General features: G+C 37.5%; 1 protein-coding gene across 2 annotated transcripts in view; it reads left to right on the forward strand.

Annotated features, from left to right (window-relative positions):
- Nucleotides 1-19302, forward strand: part of LOC124159129 (beta-1,3-glucosyltransferase) — a 230620-nt gene that overhangs the window by 203351 nt on the left and 7967 nt on the right. For both annotated transcript variants that reach the window (XM_046534702.1, XM_046534704.1), the window contains exons 4-6: nucleotides 13369-13478; nucleotides 14136-14212; nucleotides 14678-14977. In XM_046534702.1, coding sequence (XP_046390658.1) covers nucleotides 13369-13478; nucleotides 14136-14212; nucleotides 14678-14977 — 487 coding nt within the window. The remainder of the gene's footprint in view (nucleotides 1-13368; nucleotides 13479-14135; nucleotides 14213-14677; nucleotides 14978-19302) is intronic.

Here is a 19302-nt window from a genome sequence, read left to right on the forward strand (position 1 = left end):
TTAACAATCGTGAGTATGAACGGCTCAAATGTTCACCCATTAAATTTTCATGTAGATTCAGTAATCAGTGCAGTTTTTATGGAAGTGCCAAAGTATGTTGAAATCTAGCTCTGCTTCATGTATCGCCATCGTTTATGTATTTATAAGTTAGTAAGCTGGTGTTTATTGTGTCATCTTATATCATATCCTTTTATTTGTTTACCTGCCTATTCTGTTTATACAACCACATGCTCCTAACTTTGTTGTAATTTATCTCGAAATCGTATTATCACATAACAATTTTCTTACTCACTCTCCAAATCCATGTATTCTAATTTATAGTATTAATCAGTCGCAATTAAATAAAATGTTTATATTTCCAAGCCAAATTAAGTTCGATCTGTGTTGGTCTTACTCATAATTGCCTTTATCTTACATATATAATGCATGCAATTCAGGCCAAGTTTATGAATCATCGCCTTTAATTTTTTTTACTGTTGTCTCTTCATCCGATGGTTTTATGTCTTTGATCCATCTTAATGGCCTGGACTTGTTAAGACCACATAATGCGTAGCCCAGCTCATCCGTAACATCGCAACTGTGTGATCTGTAACGATCAATCGATTTTGAATTAGTTGGAGTTAAAGCTACGCATGCATGTACCTGGAACAGGAATCCTAGCTCCTCTCAAACTTCTACTGATCACTGACTACTGGATTTTTGGACGTAGGGGCTACCAATGAGAAACGGTTTTGAAATATTTTCTTCAATCCATATTCCTGCTATTTTTTTCATTTAGGCGAATAATTAAGCAAATTGATGCATTTTTTGCTCTAATATTGAATGTCATTCTCCACAAGGAACAGTGAATTTTGTGTATTGAACTGGAAACTCAACGCATGTCCCTAACACAGGGATTGAATTCCCTTTGAGGGGGTGTGCTTATTGGGACGTAACGGGCACGCAGACAGACGTTGGTTATCTACCGTAACGGAAACACGTCTCCATTTGTTGCTTCGCGTTCATTTGACGCATTCCGGCTATTTGGAGCTGGAGCAAAGGTAACGGGATCTATGCCGATCAAGTGCGGCACGAACACTCAGAGACTCATAGTTGAAACTAATGATTTGAACGATGCTCTAAGTTTATCTAAACCGTGATTTTTTTCTCGTAAAATACTGTTTGAAAAACGAGTTTCTCCCAATGATTTTGAATTTTTTTCTACGCCTTTTATTTGCTAATACAATTAGAAGGATTCTTCTCGCTCATTAATTATTTCATCCTCTTTCTGAATGTTCATGAAGGCCTTTTCTATGACAGGAGTTTCTCCATGCTGCCATTAAAAGTGTTGTCATCCACTGCGCATTTAAAATGGGTTGACTAATGTCGCCATACGCGTCGCTGATAGTCATCGAATTTTACGGAGAAATAAGCTAAAATGAGGGCTATCAAACGAAATTTATATTTGTGACTGTGTGATTTCTTAAACTATTTACTTTTCAGTGCTGGCCCTCGCGACTGCCAACACTATATCGCAAATAGCGTGAATAAAATGGATCGCTCTGCACTTATTGCCGCGTTGTGGACGTTTTTGGAAACTGATGAAAGTGAGCCTAAATTTTGGCAACATAAATGAAGCTTCTACGAGAGGAACTTAGGTCTCCTGTATGTAATCTCATGGATATAATAGCAATAATGATTTTTAATCCAGTTTACATAAATACAGCTATCATTACGCAATGATTTCACTAGAATATAGGTGCGCATTATGGTAGCATCTCCGTTTGTGGGTCCCCGACTCGACCATCACAGATGAAATACATAAATAAAAATGCGGAATGAGTGTGTTGCTTCTACAATCACAGAGATGTAATCATCAGAGCTGGACAAATTAGTCATTAACAGATAGTTTTAAATAAGTAGTGTAAGCTAAGCTGTAAAATGCATTAGTGTGAGGACTTTTGTTTGTGTTACTAGAGAATTTGAAGCATTTTTTAACATGAACACATTTTTATGTAATCTGTAGAAGTTATTTTTTTTACATACATTCGTTTTTCTTTACGTACCAGAAAATTAATCGTTAATTCAAACGCCTTGGAACGTTTTTTGCACGTTGTCTTTTATCATTTTTGACTACTTGTACAAATGGAATAAATTTTTAAAGACAAAAAATGTCGCATATTGGGTACGTATTCTCGTTTTCTCGTCGCAAACGCTTCCAGTCGGGAGGAGGAGCATACAAGAAGAGACATGGGAAAGGAATGGTTGGAAGAGAGAGGGCGGAGGAAAGGCGTGCCAAATGAAACGGTAAGACGTGTTTTGACAGCTTTGAATCCGGGGAGCATAATGAATTTATTTGATTAGGAATTTCCGTCTCCTCCTCTCAGGACACTGGAGAGGAAGCGAGAAAAAATATTTGGTCCACCGGATTCATTCCTCCCGTCGTTCCCCTGGGAGTACCATTTCGTTAGACTAATGAGAAGGAAAGCGTCGCTCATCAATTTCATTTTTAGGATATATGCCATTTGCTGGGACATTCTTACAACTGATTTGATGCGAAAATTAAAAAGTGAGAAATTTAAAAATTATTCTTATATAAAATAACGAAATTGTACTTCTAAGCTAATTGATTTCAACCCTATTTTTCATTTTCACTCTCTCATCCGCTATTCGTGAAATTAAATAGAAAACGATGAATACCTAATTTAATGGAGACTTTTATAGTTAATTTCCTTTGCAAAGCTTAGGTTCTACGTATTAAGTTCCTAAGTTACATTTTCTATGCCCGAGAATGTTAAAAATTAATATGCCAATCAATCCTCAACGATTCGTAAAGATAAGGAAAGATTGAAAGCTTTCGAATCAATTTTTTGTACACAAGAAATAACGTTTTAAAAGGATTTCCTCGGATTTCAAAAATTACTTTAATTATTTTTGTTTTTCATCAATTTGCTCTGGAATTGCAAACATGTGATATAAGAATAAATTGGAGATAAACAGTTTATGATATTAAAAATGGAAATTTTCAAATTGTGAAAACTTAATCTATACGACGAATGACACGAAATGGAACTGTGATAATTATATATTAGACTGCAGATAAATATTAGTTTTTCTTAAATAGACAGATAGATATTAGTTAGATATTAGAATAGACAGACAAATATGAGTTTTTTTTTAAATCCGGTATCGGAGGCAGAATGAACCTTAGCTCCTAGTAGGCTATTCCACCAAACAAGCAGTTAGGTAATTCTGGTGGTGTATTCATTTTATGCAGGCGTTAAGACATGGTTGTCTCCTGAGGCTGTTTGTGGGATCCCGGCGTGTTAAGTTGTCTGTTAGACCTGTGAAAGCTACTCTTTTTATTTAATCAAATTGTTGTTTTTAATGGCATAAAAATTAACGTCCATGCTTCCTTCTAAGAGTGTGAATTTCTTTCACCTGATTCCTTGAAAATATTTATTTGAAGGCCAAACCTGCGTTCGTTCTGCCTCGACTAGTCTTTTTTGACAGAATATTTTTATTATAAATTTATAAAATTATATTTTATCTCATTTTTATAGCAGAATAGTACTTTTATTTGCTTCTGCCATTTAAAATTCAATGAACATCCTTTTTCGTGTCATCTATTCACTCTCATTCATATTGAACGCCTCCAAGGCCCCCCACCGAATTTTTTTTTATATTTCGCTCAATTGTAGCCACTCACATAGATTTTGATGAATGGAAATAGCGAGACATGATATATTTCCTTCCATATTAATGTACATATTCCCCGATACCGATAAAACTGAAAATTATCTTTACATCAACGACTCATTTCGCATGAAAATTTGTCATTTTTTTTGACAATTAATCGGAATACTTGGATTTTCATTCAGTATCTTTCTTTAAATTAGACTTGACTGAAATGCAATTCGGTTCCGACGCGTAGCTTGCGGTTCCTTTCCATTCTTTAGTTCGCCAAGGTGGCTTCCTTGGAAAAATCACTCGACTGCCTTCTTCCTTGATGAGAATCCCGGGCAACGTCACCGGAGGGGTCTTAAGATGTCAGCCGATTCCCGTCACTCTACCCACCCATCCTCTTAGCTACCGTCGTCTTCTCTCCGCGGTTCCAATCAAAGATTTCTTTTGTCCGGGCGATCTTCTCCTCCCGTGTGTCACGACCACAGCGATACGAAACTCCGACTTAATACTTTCCCTCGAAAGCGAGAGACATTGATCCCCTCTGAGCTATCTGTCTCTCTTTCTTTTGTGCTGTAGTCTCTTCCTGTATTTCCACGAGACTATCTCGTCTTCACGTCGATCCTCCGAAGTTAATTTATTGGTTAGTTTTGCTCACCTTCACCAGACATCTCACCGCGCGTGATTGTCAGAAAGTCGATTGATACTACTCTGATTCTCTTTTGAGTTATTTGTAATTATGGAGGTATAAAACTTATTGTTTATGACATTATAACGGTAAATAGGACTTAATTACTAATGAATTAGTCCATTATTTTCGGTTTTTCACCTATTTTAATGCAAAAAATGTGAGGATGTAGTGGTGAAATCTGTTTCACTACAACTTGAATTACAGGTTTCGGGTTATTATAATGACCGTCGAATTATTTCTCAAATAATACCAAATATAAATGTATCAGACCTCTTTGTAAACCAATTGCGCCTTGTTTATTCCTTGATGATCTTTAGTTTTCCATCAAACGGAGGACTGTTTTAAGGATCAGTGGTCAATTGAATATCTGCAAATTTAAAATACAGTGCGAAATAATGTTAATACCCACATATCCTAATAAAGATCGTATTTATATTTATTTTCTCCTATTTTGACTATTAATTCCTAATATATGGCAGCGTTTGTTTCACTTGAAATAATGATCCTTTCATGATATCTTCATTCCAAGAGTGATTTTCATGTAGCCCTCTTCCGTATTCCTTAATATTTTTGTTTTATTTCCTAGACTTCATTCATCTAAGTTTTTTACTCTAGGAATTTTTCTTCTCTTCCTATTATATTGTCGATTTTTCTTTTTCTTATCATCTCAAAAATTTTATCTTCGTGTTCCTTTTATGCCTGTCGTTGAATTTGGATCCATCCTCCTCGGCTGTTCTATCTATATGCCTAATCAATATTTATTGTGGTGTGTGGGTTTTTAGATTGTCATAGCTTTTGTTTCATTTAAATATTTATTAATAATTTATGTGCGTTAAAATATATATATTTTTCTCATAAAGCACCAGTTTTACTACAGTAAGGACGTATTTTTTAGTTGTTAATCAAAGCTAAAATCAACTAAAATTTGTAACGAAAAACTATATATTCCATATGTCTTTCTGTATTGCATTCATTAAGTGAATAGATTACCGTTAATTTTACTTAATAAATTACTTTTCTTATAATGCCTACGAACTCCTATATATCACGCGTTACATAGTGTTGATTATTACTAGAAAAATGTTTTTGTGGTAATATCCGGACCGATACGTGTTTTATTAGAAACTTTGTTCTAGCTACTTACTAAAGTTCGCTGATCAGTTTCCATTTTCTTCTGTATGAAAGTTTGGTAATGTAAACTGGAAAGCAATTGAGTACCTACCACTTGTAAGTTTCAGTTCGATTCAAAGGAGCTCTCTTACGTTGTTTCAAAAAGCGATCGGAGGACGTATTAAAGATCCCGTTTAGTGGTCATATAAGAAAAGTTTAACCATGTTGTGTTAACTTAAAATACTGGTAGACTTTGTCACCCTATCAACCTTCTCATTTATCCTCAAATTCGTGGTTTCTCCCCATTTTTTCTAGATTAACTTTTATGAGTATGTTGAATAGATTTCAGGTGCTTATCCAATTTTAAGCATTTGAATATTCCACGAGAAAATGCTTAAAAAATGAATAAAGCTTCCACCGCCTATTTTAGGAAAAACAGAATTTTTCTTTGCCAAGGTATTACTTAAAAGGGCTTCCGCATTTAACGAGTGAAAAATTATGTAAATAAGATTGTTAAAAATATTTTTGTCGTTTTATTGTACAGAAACGTTAAATTTGTAAACTTGATGAAATATTTCACACTTAGCATATAGCATTATAATAATTAGATGAGCTGTTAGAGTGAGTTAGCCGACGGCGCTGTATTTGGCAGTATCGTCAAGCCGTGGCCATCGCAGAACCTTGGGATGTACCCTTCAGCTTGGCTTAGTTGACAAAACCTTTGTGCAAAGTAAACACTGCCTATATTGCAAGTGATAAGTTTTCAACTAAAAATATGAAATTTAGTTGAAATAATCAAAACAAGGTGATGATATTCCCTCTCTTTTATTCTGTATTGTGTGATTTTGACATATATCCTGGAATTATATTTTTTAGATGATTCAAAATTTATCTGGCATTCACTAAAAGACGAGCTCTACTCTCAATTCTCCCAACCAACCTACGTATTGAATCACTGAGTGAGTGATACTCAAAGAATATCAATGCTAGCTGAGGCTGGCGTAAAAATAAAAAATCGATCCACCCGGTCATAAATTGTTTTCATGAAAAGTTTTCTTGGATATTAACTATTACTTATACCACTTCTTTTTTAAATAGCGCGACCCGGGTTTCGATGAATTATCATCATCTTCAGGCGCAAATTGTGATCGATTTACCTTATTCTTGTTACCTATTTACCTGATGAATTTTAAAACGGACGCCAGAATAGGGGAAAAGGATGGGTAAAGATATTCAGTTATCAGAGTACTGTCGTGGCTTTCAATAATTTTAAAATTTCTTGCCAAAAAGTTAGTCATGAATTCCACAAAGTTAGTAATGAGTTAGTTAATTTTTTCATGAAGTGAACATGATTTGAGTTGATGTTTCGCGATAAAAAAACACTATTCATACCTCCATTAAGTTGATTTAGGCCCCTGGTGTATTTGGTGGAAGGCGTCGGTGGTATGCTAAATGAAACGAGATAACGTCCGAGGGGGTTAGTGGAATGTGGGTTATGATTCCGCGTGGAATGTTTAATCAATCTCGCTCGTGGCGTCTGGTCGGCATCCATCCACCCGTTTTATTCGGCACTCTCTCCTTCGTTCCAATCGCTCGAGTGATTTGCTTTCTTTCTCTGACGCCTTAAGTAGCCTGCAAAGATCCTCTAGGCAAAATATTTTAACAGAACGTTTTTGTTTCGAAGGGCTATGGAGAGGCTTCATCCCTCCAAAAATTTTTTTTCAGGTTTCCTGAAAGGGTCAGTGCCGCTAAAATTTGTGCGTCTTCCTAAAAAATAATCGGCAGAGAGTTGTTCGAAGAATACTCACCAGCAATTAGCATTTTCTCGCGTGTATTTCACCGCCATTAATTTTTTTCCTTGTTTCGATGATAGAGCACCTCAAACTCAGGTTCCTTGCTTTTTTATTAACAACTGCTTCCTCTGTAACCAGCAGCATCATCGATCTTTACTCTCTCCATTTACGCAGTTTTCACTTATCGACACCCATGCCGTGACGTAGTCAGATCTTCTCAGGTAAAGGGTTCTTTAAGCTATGAGAATACCAAGCGCTCAAATTTGGGCTTCTAGATTATGAACACGAAAAATATGCACTTTTTCGTCGAAAATTTTGGTTAAATTGAAAATATTCTGGTGAAAATATATCAAAGAATATCTACCTACGCTTAAAAATTTCTCCTACTTAATTTGGCTTTCTAGTTTCGACGATATAGTGCCTCAAACTCGGGTCCCTTACTTTTTTTGTTCTGACAGTAGCTTCCTGTGCAGGCGTGGTTCCCCGAATTTCACCCTCTCCAGCAGCGCTACTGTTCTTCACTCTCGATCGAACCCTCATCCCCTTTACCGTAGAAACGTCATCTTTTCTTCCTCAAACTTCGTCATCTTTTCTCTCTTGGAGCTCCCTTCATCCTCTTGTCACGCCCTACTCCTCTCAAAGCTCTTCGGCCGATGAAGACGGGCGTCTCATAATTATATCGAGTTGGTACCATTCTTCCTTCCTCAGCCTTTCCCTACTCATTTTTTTTTTTATTCTTCCACTACGCCCCCCTCTATTCTAATCAGTGTTTTTATGGGTAAAATAACTGAAGAAAGATGTGGTGACGTATGATCTTTTTGAGACCTTTTGTAGGATCTTACTGCCATCTTACTTGTCAATGAAGCCATTCGTATTCTCTTAAATCCGTACACATCAACCAAGACTTCGGATTCCCTATCAGCAATGCTTGGAAACCCATCATGACCTCCATTATATACAACAAAAAGGCGGGAAAAGCAGAAAAGCCATAGCCAATCAGATTACACCTTACGCTATGCTTTCTCTGCGATTGGACTAGATCTAAAGGTTTTAATGAAACCGAATAGTAAATTTGAATTGACCCGACGCGACGTTTCGGTCCCCGACTCATCGCCGATTATCTAGGGTACTGATGCCCGGTTGAAGTCACCGTTGATAACCTTTATAAGGAGGAGTGGGATTGGCCATGCCCCCATTATTTTGATGGAGGACCGTTGACCAGCGGATCTTAGCTTGGCGATCTTAATTATTTTCTATTCCCAGATATTGTGAACGATTAGCCAGTATCTCCGTTGAATTCCTTCCTCTTCAACCTTAAGTATATCATCTCTTTCGTTAATCTATCCCCAAATTGATTGTATCTCTGTAGGTCTGTGGTGTCAACTCAATGGATTATATGATCTCCACTCAGGCTGCCCTCGACTGCAACTGATTTTTCCGGTTTACGAATCCGGAAATGCCTTTGATGTTCTTTCAGTCGAGTTTCTATTCGGTTTCCATCCGGATGAGACTTCGTATCCAATGTACATCACGTCTCTCCTCTTGAACCAGGGCTCCAGCATCAGCTCTGAAGACGAGGGTCGGATCTCAAAACGTCGGTTGCGATAGATTCTCTCGCTCCGCTCGGAAACCCGAGAGTACTTCATGCAGTAAAAAAATAGATTTTTCGCTTCAACTGCATATAATAGTGCCATTGCATTAAGTAGTACGCAACTACCAGAGGCTTACATAAAATTGCTCGATTTAGAGGCGGAAGGTGTTATGACGTAAATTTTTGGAACTTCAGTGAGGCGCGCTATAGTCACGCTAGAAAATAGTTTTTTTGCAGTGCGAAACGTGTTCATGATAAAAAAACATATAAATTAAGCTTAGTAGCTTAGTTGATATTTTCCATGTTATTTCTTTGCCCTTCAGGTCTTTTAATGAAGCAACTTATTTTGATGAATCACGGTGATAGCAAACTATAGGCGACTCTTTATTGTATTCTTTGGGTATTCAAAGTATTTTTACGAGTTATTGAAGTGAAAATTGACTATCCAATGGAAATGGTATTTTCTGGTGGAAAACCAAAAGTCAGAATAAGGCACCGCACATTTATGTACTTATGTATTTCAGCCGTTCAAATTATTTTTCAAACTTTGAATTTCTAAGTTTTCATTTCAAAATGTGGAATTCGGGGTTTCCTTCTAATCACACAGTTGTTGTGGAGTTGCTGATGTTCTCCAGAGATCATTTAGTTGTAAGTGAAATCTTCTGAAGAGTGAGACGACGCTTTTAAGAGCGAAAACTTTTTTCTCCGTTGCTCTGTGTGTTAAGATCATTGAGGCCCCTAAATTCTACTCTGGAGTCAGGACTATTCATCTCGACTTCTTACCGTGTATTTTTTGTGCAATTGGTGTTTGGAATAACAATAGTTCATTTTGCAAATTTTTGCTACGGACTACATTTTCCGTATACCTTCAAGCTATGAGAGCCATCACTTGAACTTTTCCCCGATGTAGATATGTTTCTATGTGCCATATCCATTCGTAGAAAAATTTCGAAGCTACAGCTTTATTACCTCAAAGTTAAAATCATCCAAAATTCCTGCTAAGTAGAGGCGCCATTTTGGCATTCAATGCTTCAATTATATGATTTCATTGAATAAATCCCTGGATAAATGGAAATTTATCACGCTGAATTAAATAATTTGTCGAAAAGGATTAACAATGTACTGTCGAAAATGACAATTTTGACCAGTCGAGGGCATGAGAGGCTTCGTATTTCTGTAGAAATTTCATTTACTGTACTAGAGGATACTTTTTTGTTCATACTCTCGGGGACTGATGAGTATATAGTAAATTAGTGGTGATTCATAAAAAAATAACATTTTAAACTGAAAAGCTTACCGGGGATGAAATATTTTCTGTTAGTTTTCGGAGTTAGGCCGTTTTGTTTTGAGCATTGGAAGTGGCCATTCTCGGCTGGTCATTTAATCTCATACTTTGTGTTCTTCGCTCTCGTTTTCTTCTTCCTCGATTATGTTTCGGAAGTTTAAATCAACTTCCTTAAGTGTTCCCATCTTCAGCATTTTCAGAGAACTCACCACCCTCATTTTCTTTTGGACCTCTTAAACGGCTGAGGAAATTTTCTGGTTTTGTAGCCGAAACACCCTTATACACGAGAGTACCACGAAGCTTCTTGCCATCTTTCGCCAGAGAACGCCAGTGGGATAGCTGGCGTAACTGTTATGAAACTTTGTCAAGATACGCGGACGGATCCCGAAAACGTTGACGTCATTCAATGCCCCGATAACCTGCGAACATTTCCATATCCGCGCAATATATTTCTTGAAAATTCTTTAAAATTTTCATGCATATGCCTAATCAGTTCCAGATGGATTCAAATATGAAGTTACCTGGACATGGTATCTTCGATTAAGAGCTATTTTTTGGACGTGTGTTATGATTATGATGGTGTGATGATACTTAAACCTTTTTAATTTATCTAATTTCAATTGGGGTGCTTCCGTAATTGATTCTCCCTCAACCTTTTACTTATCACAAATTAGCAATGCAAAGGAGGTCTAGAAAATAGAAGGATCTTATTATAGTATTTTGTTCTTTGTGTTGATTCCAATCTAGTTCTTGCTACGATGGAACTTTTTCACGTTTCACTTACACAGTCCGGGAAATTTTTTGAATTTTTTTTTGTAAATGCTATAATATGATGATCTGCAACCTATTTTTCCCAGGAATGGCAATCTCAGTTGCAATAATTGTTTCTACTAGAATGTCTGGTTTCATTCGTTCTTCTCACTCACTTAAGTGCTTATTTTTTGGCTGAAATAAAATGAATTCTGCTCCATTTTGATTTTTTGCTGATACAAATAATACTTTCATGTTGTTAACCATTATTTTTTCACGCTTGACAAAATATTTCCTAATCCTGTGGAATGTTCTCAAGTTATTATCGATCGAGTGGAGTCGTAAAGGTTTTTTTTATTCGGTGGTGGTTGTTGGGTTGAAAAGCTGCGACGATGGCTTGTTGCGGAGGCGATCGTGGGCGTTAGCCAAGAAGGGATTGCAAGAGAATACCCTCGCAGGGTCGAGAGAGGCGGTGGGCGGACGCGCGGGCAAGTTGCCAGCCTATACAATTCCCAAACGAACCGAAAGATGTCGCCGAGTACAATATAGCGCGCGCCACTCCGCCCACCCTCCCTATTTTTCCCGTTCACCCTAATCCATTTCGCCATCAGATCTTCAATTTTTTTCCATTGTAACCATTCTGGCTTCCCACGTGTTGCTCGATATCCCACCTTTTTTCCCTCCCTCGTCTTCACCGCATATTTACTACGTGTTTCGTTTCCATAGGCTATTTATCGGTCTTTCTGTCGTCACTTGTTTTTTTTTCCTTCGTCTCCTTGGGTGAATGCCCTCACGGTAACTTTTTTTTCGTGAAATCCGAGTTTTCGGAATCTATCATGTTGTCACTTAGTAGAGTTTAATCTAAGGTTTTCTACCTGCGTAAAAGCTTAAAATTGACTATTAAGCAGTGTCGGATTATGGGGAAAGAAGAAATCCCTCCTCTTTCTCCCCTCAAAGCAAGAAAAAAAGTTCTTAGTTGAGTCTGAGTGGGTCTGAATGGGCTTAGCTGAGACTAAGCTGCCGATTATTAATTTTGACGGAAATTCCTCCCTCCTCCAATATATGTCTGGATACTCCCCACAGATGTTGGTTGGGTCACGGATATTACAGGATAATTTTCAAAATATTTCAATTATAAAATATACACTCCGGAAATCGAAAATATTTTATAAAGATTTGTAAATAAATACTAAAAAAATAAATTCAAAATAAGATTAACACTTGGGGCTCATCAACCCTAGCACACTAGAAACCTTATCCCCCTCCATGTTTGCTTGATCTCAAAGGGTATTTTACCTCTCCTTTTCCATTTTAGTTAGGTGAATGCCCTCTCACGTGTTATTTTATTTCTAAAAGTGCACGTCAAGCCTGATAAACCTTGCCCCTCAGGTAATATCTTATTCAGGCAGAAATTTCTATTCTGACAAGGCCTGAAAAAAACATCAGCCATTAGTGAGGATTTATTGGCATTTTGCCGTCCCAGATAAATTTGTGCCTAAGATTGTACTTAACAATTTCCGTAACTCATGGGAATATTAATAGGAAGCAGCATTATGAATGAACTGCGTGTGTGGTTTTCATTTTGGTATGAAAATGGCAAGGGTGTGACAGTTTTTAACTCCAGAACAAACCCATTAATGCAGGCAAATGCAATAAGGAATTGCCGTATACTACATATTCCAATTATTATCCTACAACATTTGTTGATGGATTCGGCAAAGATTACTGTAAACAGAAATTATCTTGAATTTCAAACTGTTTGTAATAACTGATGAAGAATAAAATATGTTAATATAATGAGTCACTAAGCAAAGTGACTGATTGACCCACCAATGAAGTTATTAGTGTCATTTTATTGAGTTCGGTGAAGATTTTTTGATAAATGAGGCAGCTTTAAGCTTTTAGTTTCTGAAAGTATATGGTGTATGGTATGGTATTTGAAGGAGGCGACCAACAGCTTAGGTCATTTGCACCGTGAGGGAAGGGTAGGTAAGGAAGGGTGGAGAGAAACCCAGCGTCGGCATTAGCCTGCTCTTAACGAAAGGCGCCAAGGGGACCATGGCTTAACGTCCCATCCGACGGATGGAGTGTTGTCCTTGATATGTCCTCCACACAACATTCCAGTAGTAATCGTGAAGTCTCCAAAAATTCTCTGCCACTGCCAGGATTTGAACCCGAGCCCACGGGGTGGGAAGCCAATACTCTAGCCATGACACCAACCTGATCCCCCATTTTTGGTTCACTTTTGGAAAAAATTCATTACATGTATTTAATAGGTGTGCATTGTTTTTGGAATTGGCATTAATCAAAAGTAGTAGGAAACCACCATGCTTTGTTATCCCTGTTGTTATCCAGTTAAATCCCTTGTGATGCTATCATGTCTTGGGTTGTATTATCCATTGATAATGCATGAATGTCATCTTGGTTAATTTTATTATTTAAATGCTGAAGTTTATGACGTTAATCTATTCTTGTTTTCTTCCAGAGCCCAGAGATGTTGTTTTCGTGGTGATGAGCCAAGGAGACTCATACAACGCGGGACAAGCTCACAACCTGAAGGATGACATACTGCTTCAAGCACAGAAATTTCAACAGGTAATCAAGTCACATCTTAAGTTTACCAAATAGATATCTTTATCAATTCTCCTATGGGTTCTACTCTCATGTGGATGCTAGTGTTTATGTGTTTTCTTTATCTTTAGGTAGATATTTCTGTGTTAATGTATAGTGGATAAAAATGTGGATACACCTATGTTGGGGTAATATTATCAGGAGTGAAATAAACAAATTGGAATTATGTAGAATTAGTATAGTAGAACCACATATGTATTTCTTTCTTTATTATGAATAAAAACTTTTGGGCTATGTTGCAGCGTCAATTCTTGGGTGGCCCCAATGTCAATTACTATGAGAGTTCCTAACTAAGGGGTAGTAATTCATGTATAGGCTTTATTGTGAAGTATGTAATGTGAAAAATTTAATTTTTAAACAATGGTTCCTGATCATAATTTAAACCTATCTTAGTGACAGAAAGCGACCTAGCAAAAAAGACCCATTGTGAATTTTATGCATAATAATATGTACTCAAATATAAAGGTCATGAATGCACCATTTAGAAGATAGGGCATTGGCTTTTAACAGTCAAGAAATGTTAATTTGCAATTCTCAAATGTTTACCTACTTATCACATGCTACATACAAACTAAATGAATTTGTGCGCACTAAAATAATTTCTCTTTTTTCTTTTTTTAGCCTTCTCCCGTTGTACATCTCTTTCATGAAGATTTTCCACATCCAGGGGCATGGACAATTCTTCCAATCATTACAAAGTAAGATAAAATTATCTTTAAAATCTTACGCTCCAATATCATGCTATTTATTTTAACTTTACACTGTATAAAAGCAAAACTGAAGCCGGTGATGTGGGTCTAGGTGCTTAAATAATCTCCCAAAATGTTTGGGGGCACAGTATAAAGTTGAACTGCTAGGAAAATTCCTGGCTATTGCATTGCATTAAAAAATTATATGCTAGGGATGCTGTAAACAAGATGAATGAAAAATACTGAATACCCAGAAATCTGGGAACGTAAGGAAATCAGACTTTGCCTAACCCTCAAAAACTCCTTGGCAAGCACTTGGAGGTTACATTTATGCCCCTCCCAACAAAACTCCACCAAAACTTTTTCTACCATTGGCCTTGTGCCTATCTTAATATCCTAGTACTTGGTACATGATATGATGATCTTATGATGGATGAAGATTATGTTTTGTCTTAACTTTTCGTTTTATTACAGACTCTATACACTACATGGAGTCAATTCATCCTGGGTTCTGTTCTTGGAGTCTAGAACCAGGGTAAATCTGCCTGTTTTGCTGAGTGAGCTGGCTGAACTTGGAGCAGAGGGGGCTGAACCGGAAGCATCGAGAAGTAAACAGGGCAAAAAGGCAAAGGGGAAGGGTGAGAGGGGGAAGTGGGTGGGGCACGCACTTCGAGACCGGGAGCCCACGATCATTCATCACTTCCAGAGCGATGGCAGGCTCTCATATCCCCACTTTTCAGCGGGTTTTGCCATAGACAGAGTGCTTCTCCATATGTAAGTACATATCTATTCTTAATATCTCATTTTGAAACAGTTACGAATTAAATCACTATGAAAAAGGAATGAATGAAAAAAATGTTGTGTTCATAAAACATGATTGGGAGAGCACTGCATGAAACAAGTGACTTTGTATGCAGTTTCACACATGGGTGCTCATCATCATCACTGGTCAACAATCCTAGGATTGGTTTGACGCAGCTCTCCACTCAGTTCTCCTATCAGCTAATCTTTTCACACCTACGTATTTCTTCTCTTTCACATCTCTCTTTACTTGTTCCATATATTTTGTTCGGGGTCTTCCTTTTCTATTCTTGCCTTCCACTTGTCCTTCGACGATTGTCTTCATCAGGCCATCATGTCTCAAGATGTGGCCTATAAGGTTGTTCCGTCTTCTTATTAAGGTTTTCATGAGGCTTCTCTCCTCTCCTACCCTTCTTAGGACTTCCTCGTTACTAACTCGGTCGATCCATTTGATTTTCATCATTCTTCTGCTAAGGTATATATATACCAAGGATGAAGTTTGTCATGAAAAAATATATGGCTTAACCGGGATTTGAATTTGGATCTCCTCATTGACGGTCAGGCATGTTAGCCAATTACACCACCAAGCCATCTTCTCAGAGTGAACTTCAGGATCGATTTTACTGAACAGTTTTACCAAGTTTCATCCAGTGCTTGGAATTTTTTTGTTGCCAAATAGTGACAAAGAAGGGTTTATTTCTCCAACAGTGGCTTAGTTAAGCACAACTTCCAGCACATGAGACACTGTGAACTTGTGAGTGAACACCTTCTTCAGTAAAATCCATCCTGAAGTTTGCTCTGAGAAGATGGCTTGGTGGTGTAAGTGGCTAACACACCTGATCGGCAATCAGGAGATCTGGGTTTGAATTCCACTAAGTCTCATATTTTTTCATGGCAAAGTTCTTCCTTGGTGATTATAATTGGGAGAGTTATACTGTAGCAGCAAACTGCATAGATTAATTACATTTTATGGGTATGGGCATCCTTAGGTGGCTGCCGGCTTCAGACTGAAAGACTGCTGCACTTTCTGCTGGTCGCTCAGAACTTGATTATGGCAAAATATTTATGATAACACTTTTCTTATCTGTACTTAACATTACTATGCCACACGCAGGTAAAAACTTTGAAACCTGCATTTCAATCTTGGAAAATGATGATTAACTCTTGCAGCTTTGCTTTTTGGAGCCTCAAAGTAGGAAATGAAAATTCATTTTGTCATTCCTCACTAATATTTTATTCCTGACCATTGTTTTGACACCTATTCCGGTGATCACCTATTGCTCCCCAATTCGGTCAATGTCTGCTCCCTCTAATCTTGCTACCCTTACCAGTGTTACAACTTTTTTTGCAGAAATTGTAAAATTTAGACACCCAAATCTCTGCGAGGCACCTCCTGGTGCAGTTTTATCCTCTTTATCCCTCCCTAGTCCGACTCCAATCAGACATCAAATTCATTTACAATCCCCTTAACTCCCACTTTGACAGTCCTGACATTGTTTTCTTCTTCGACATCAGAATACCTCCCTGCCCTACCCGATCTATCTCTTTACTCCACATTCTTACACCCAGGCTATCTGTAATTAAGCGCTCTCTATTCCATATACTTTCTTTTCTAATAAATTCTCTACCGGGTGATATTGATCCGTTTTCTCTGGCATTTAAAAATTTTACTCACCTGGCATCAAAATATTTAACGCATGAATGAATAAATCGAAATGTTTGTTCGTTTTTTGTTTTATTTAAATTTGTAATAGATAATTATTAGAGGCAAAGATTATCGGTGAATAAAAACTGTGAATTTCTTCATAAAAATCTGTCAATTTCGGTTTCAAATTTCGTCATAAAATTTCAATTTCGTCACAAAAAATACAGTTTCGTCATTAAAATTCACTCGTCATAAATATTCCTTTTTTTATCCCCAGAGCAATAATTTTAACAATAAAAATGCTTATTACCATATTAAATATATTTTAACGGTAAAAACCTTGATAAAGAAGGGTCAAAGCAAATGCTAAAGGAATAAGTTAAGCATTTGTTAGATTCTCATACCATAAACACTCTTTGCTATGTATGTACATATTTCAACCTCATAGCACTAGAGAAATGTAGGAGTTGTACAGACAGGGAATATTTTTGATTGGTCTAAATTTCACTGTCTCATTGGCCTGCATGATGTAAAAAATGTATAGTTTTCACTAAACACATCGATAACAAAAGTCTTTAAGGTCTTACACATAATATAATATTAACACTCACAAATATGTATTTATCTACTAATGGGTTGCTTCTATCTATAAAAGTTTTTTTGGAATATGCCATCTGAAATTATTCACACTCAGGAATTTAAAATTGGCAGAATCCTTCTTTTACTGGAATTGAGATCCATTGGTCAAACTTGACTTTAATTCTGCATTTTTTGGAAGTTCAGAGGTTCTTATATTTATATTTCCATATGTACATGGAAAAGCCTCTTTCTACATCTACATTTGCCACAGGTATCCACAGGGTTTTCTCACTATTTTTTACAGTGGATTTTTCTACAGGAATTAGTGGAAGTACTGAAAATTCTTTTCCTTCTTCCTGAACTGATCTAACAGAATCCTTCAAAGCAGAATAGCCAAGAAGTTCTTGAGTTTCTGTTAATGATAATATGAGGACATTAGCTACAATTGTGCTTAAGTCCTTCACATCAGTTGTCAATATACACCTTGTGTTGAATAATCTTCCCATGGCTGTAATAATGTTCCTCCCTGGGTCACTGTATACAAGGAATGACAACTTCATATTAGTCGTTACATGCTTCAGGACTTCACACACGGAAAGTTGCGCAGATTTTTTGAGACTATTAAGAGAAGATTCATTTTCTTTTCCAAACTGTGCATTGCTGACTTGGGTAAAGGAGTTCAATAAATTAAGGTTGAGTCGGTTCTTAAATTTTTTCGGTTCTCAATAGATACCGGTCTGGTTTTCACCGGTTCTCAACACTCAGTTCCAAGGATGAACTCTAATTATCTGAATTAATGGAAAATTTAAATGAACAACCACAAGAAGTGAATGAAAATAATTTCACAAAAGATGTTAATCAGCAGGAAAGCTCTGTAAAAAACGTCTCCATAATTTTATTTGCCAAGTAAAAAAGTTAAATAACACGTTGTTAAGAATGCATGATTGACCAATATGTCTCATTACATCTGGCAGCCACTGGTTCTTTCTTACAACAAAAAACCTAGGTTTTTTGTTGTAAGTTGTAAGTTAGATCAAAATACATTCTGTGATGAAGATAGCTTAAATTGTTGCTTTAATTGACAACTTATTTGCATGCTTCACTGTCACAGCTCTTATAACCTCAACAATAAACTGCTCAACACGCCGGTACAGCGGCACTGGATAAACTGAGCGGCCATGAATTAACGCAAAATGTAATGCGGTGTTGCATTCTGCAGGATAACCACCCTTTTTCACGCCTTGCATAGGTTTATCAAATTACGAATAGGCTCTCGAAACGCATTTTGCTCGTATGCCGAAGAATTACTGTATATATACATGAATCAATCTTATGACCACTCTCAGACGAAACGATTTTCCGCGGGCGCCGTCCACGGCACGGCACACGGCGTTGCTGAGAGTCGTCTCGTCAGAAAGCCGCCTGAATTTCACATGAACGGCGGCCGGCGAAAGGTAGTTTCGTCAGAAAGCGGACTCAATGTAGCGTAGTCTATATTGCGTTCAACGGACCGCACCCCCCGTAGACGGCACATCGCCGGGCCGGATTGAAATGGGCGCCGTGCCGTCAACGGCGAGATTCGACTCGTTTGCAGACATCCATTGAGACCTATAGTCAATTGAGGGAACGTCACCGTGCTGTGGATGGTGGCAGACGAAAAGTCAGCTTGTTTGAAAGCGGCCTACGTGGCCGCGGCCATGGAAGAAGGAGGAGATAATATCCTCCTCCTTCTTCCATGGCCGCGGCTACAGAATGTTACAATGCTGGCGAGAGCGACAAACTGACGAACCCTTAAATGCGCGAGTTAGCAAGTCACTCTCAAAAGAAAAAAAACATGGACGCCATATAATCGGAAGGTTATATATGCGTTTTTTTTCACTTTTTGGCCATGAATACGCTGCAGACAGTTTTTGCTTTGGGCGCCAAATTCAAATCCTCGCCACAGTTCCGAGCCGGTTGCAAAGCACCGACTTTATGCGATCCCTTCTTGATACCGGTTTTTAAATTGACTTTGAAGTGACGGGGTATTATTTATCGGTAATGGTAGAAAATATCGCGCCAAATTCGCAGAAAA

The sequence above is a fragment of the Ischnura elegans genome, chromosome 5 (genome assembly GCF_921293095.1).
Source record: "Ischnura elegans chromosome 5, ioIscEleg1.1, whole genome shotgun sequence".
NCBI classification, from domain to species: Eukaryota; Metazoa; Arthropoda; class Insecta; order Odonata; family Coenagrionidae; genus Ischnura; species Ischnura elegans.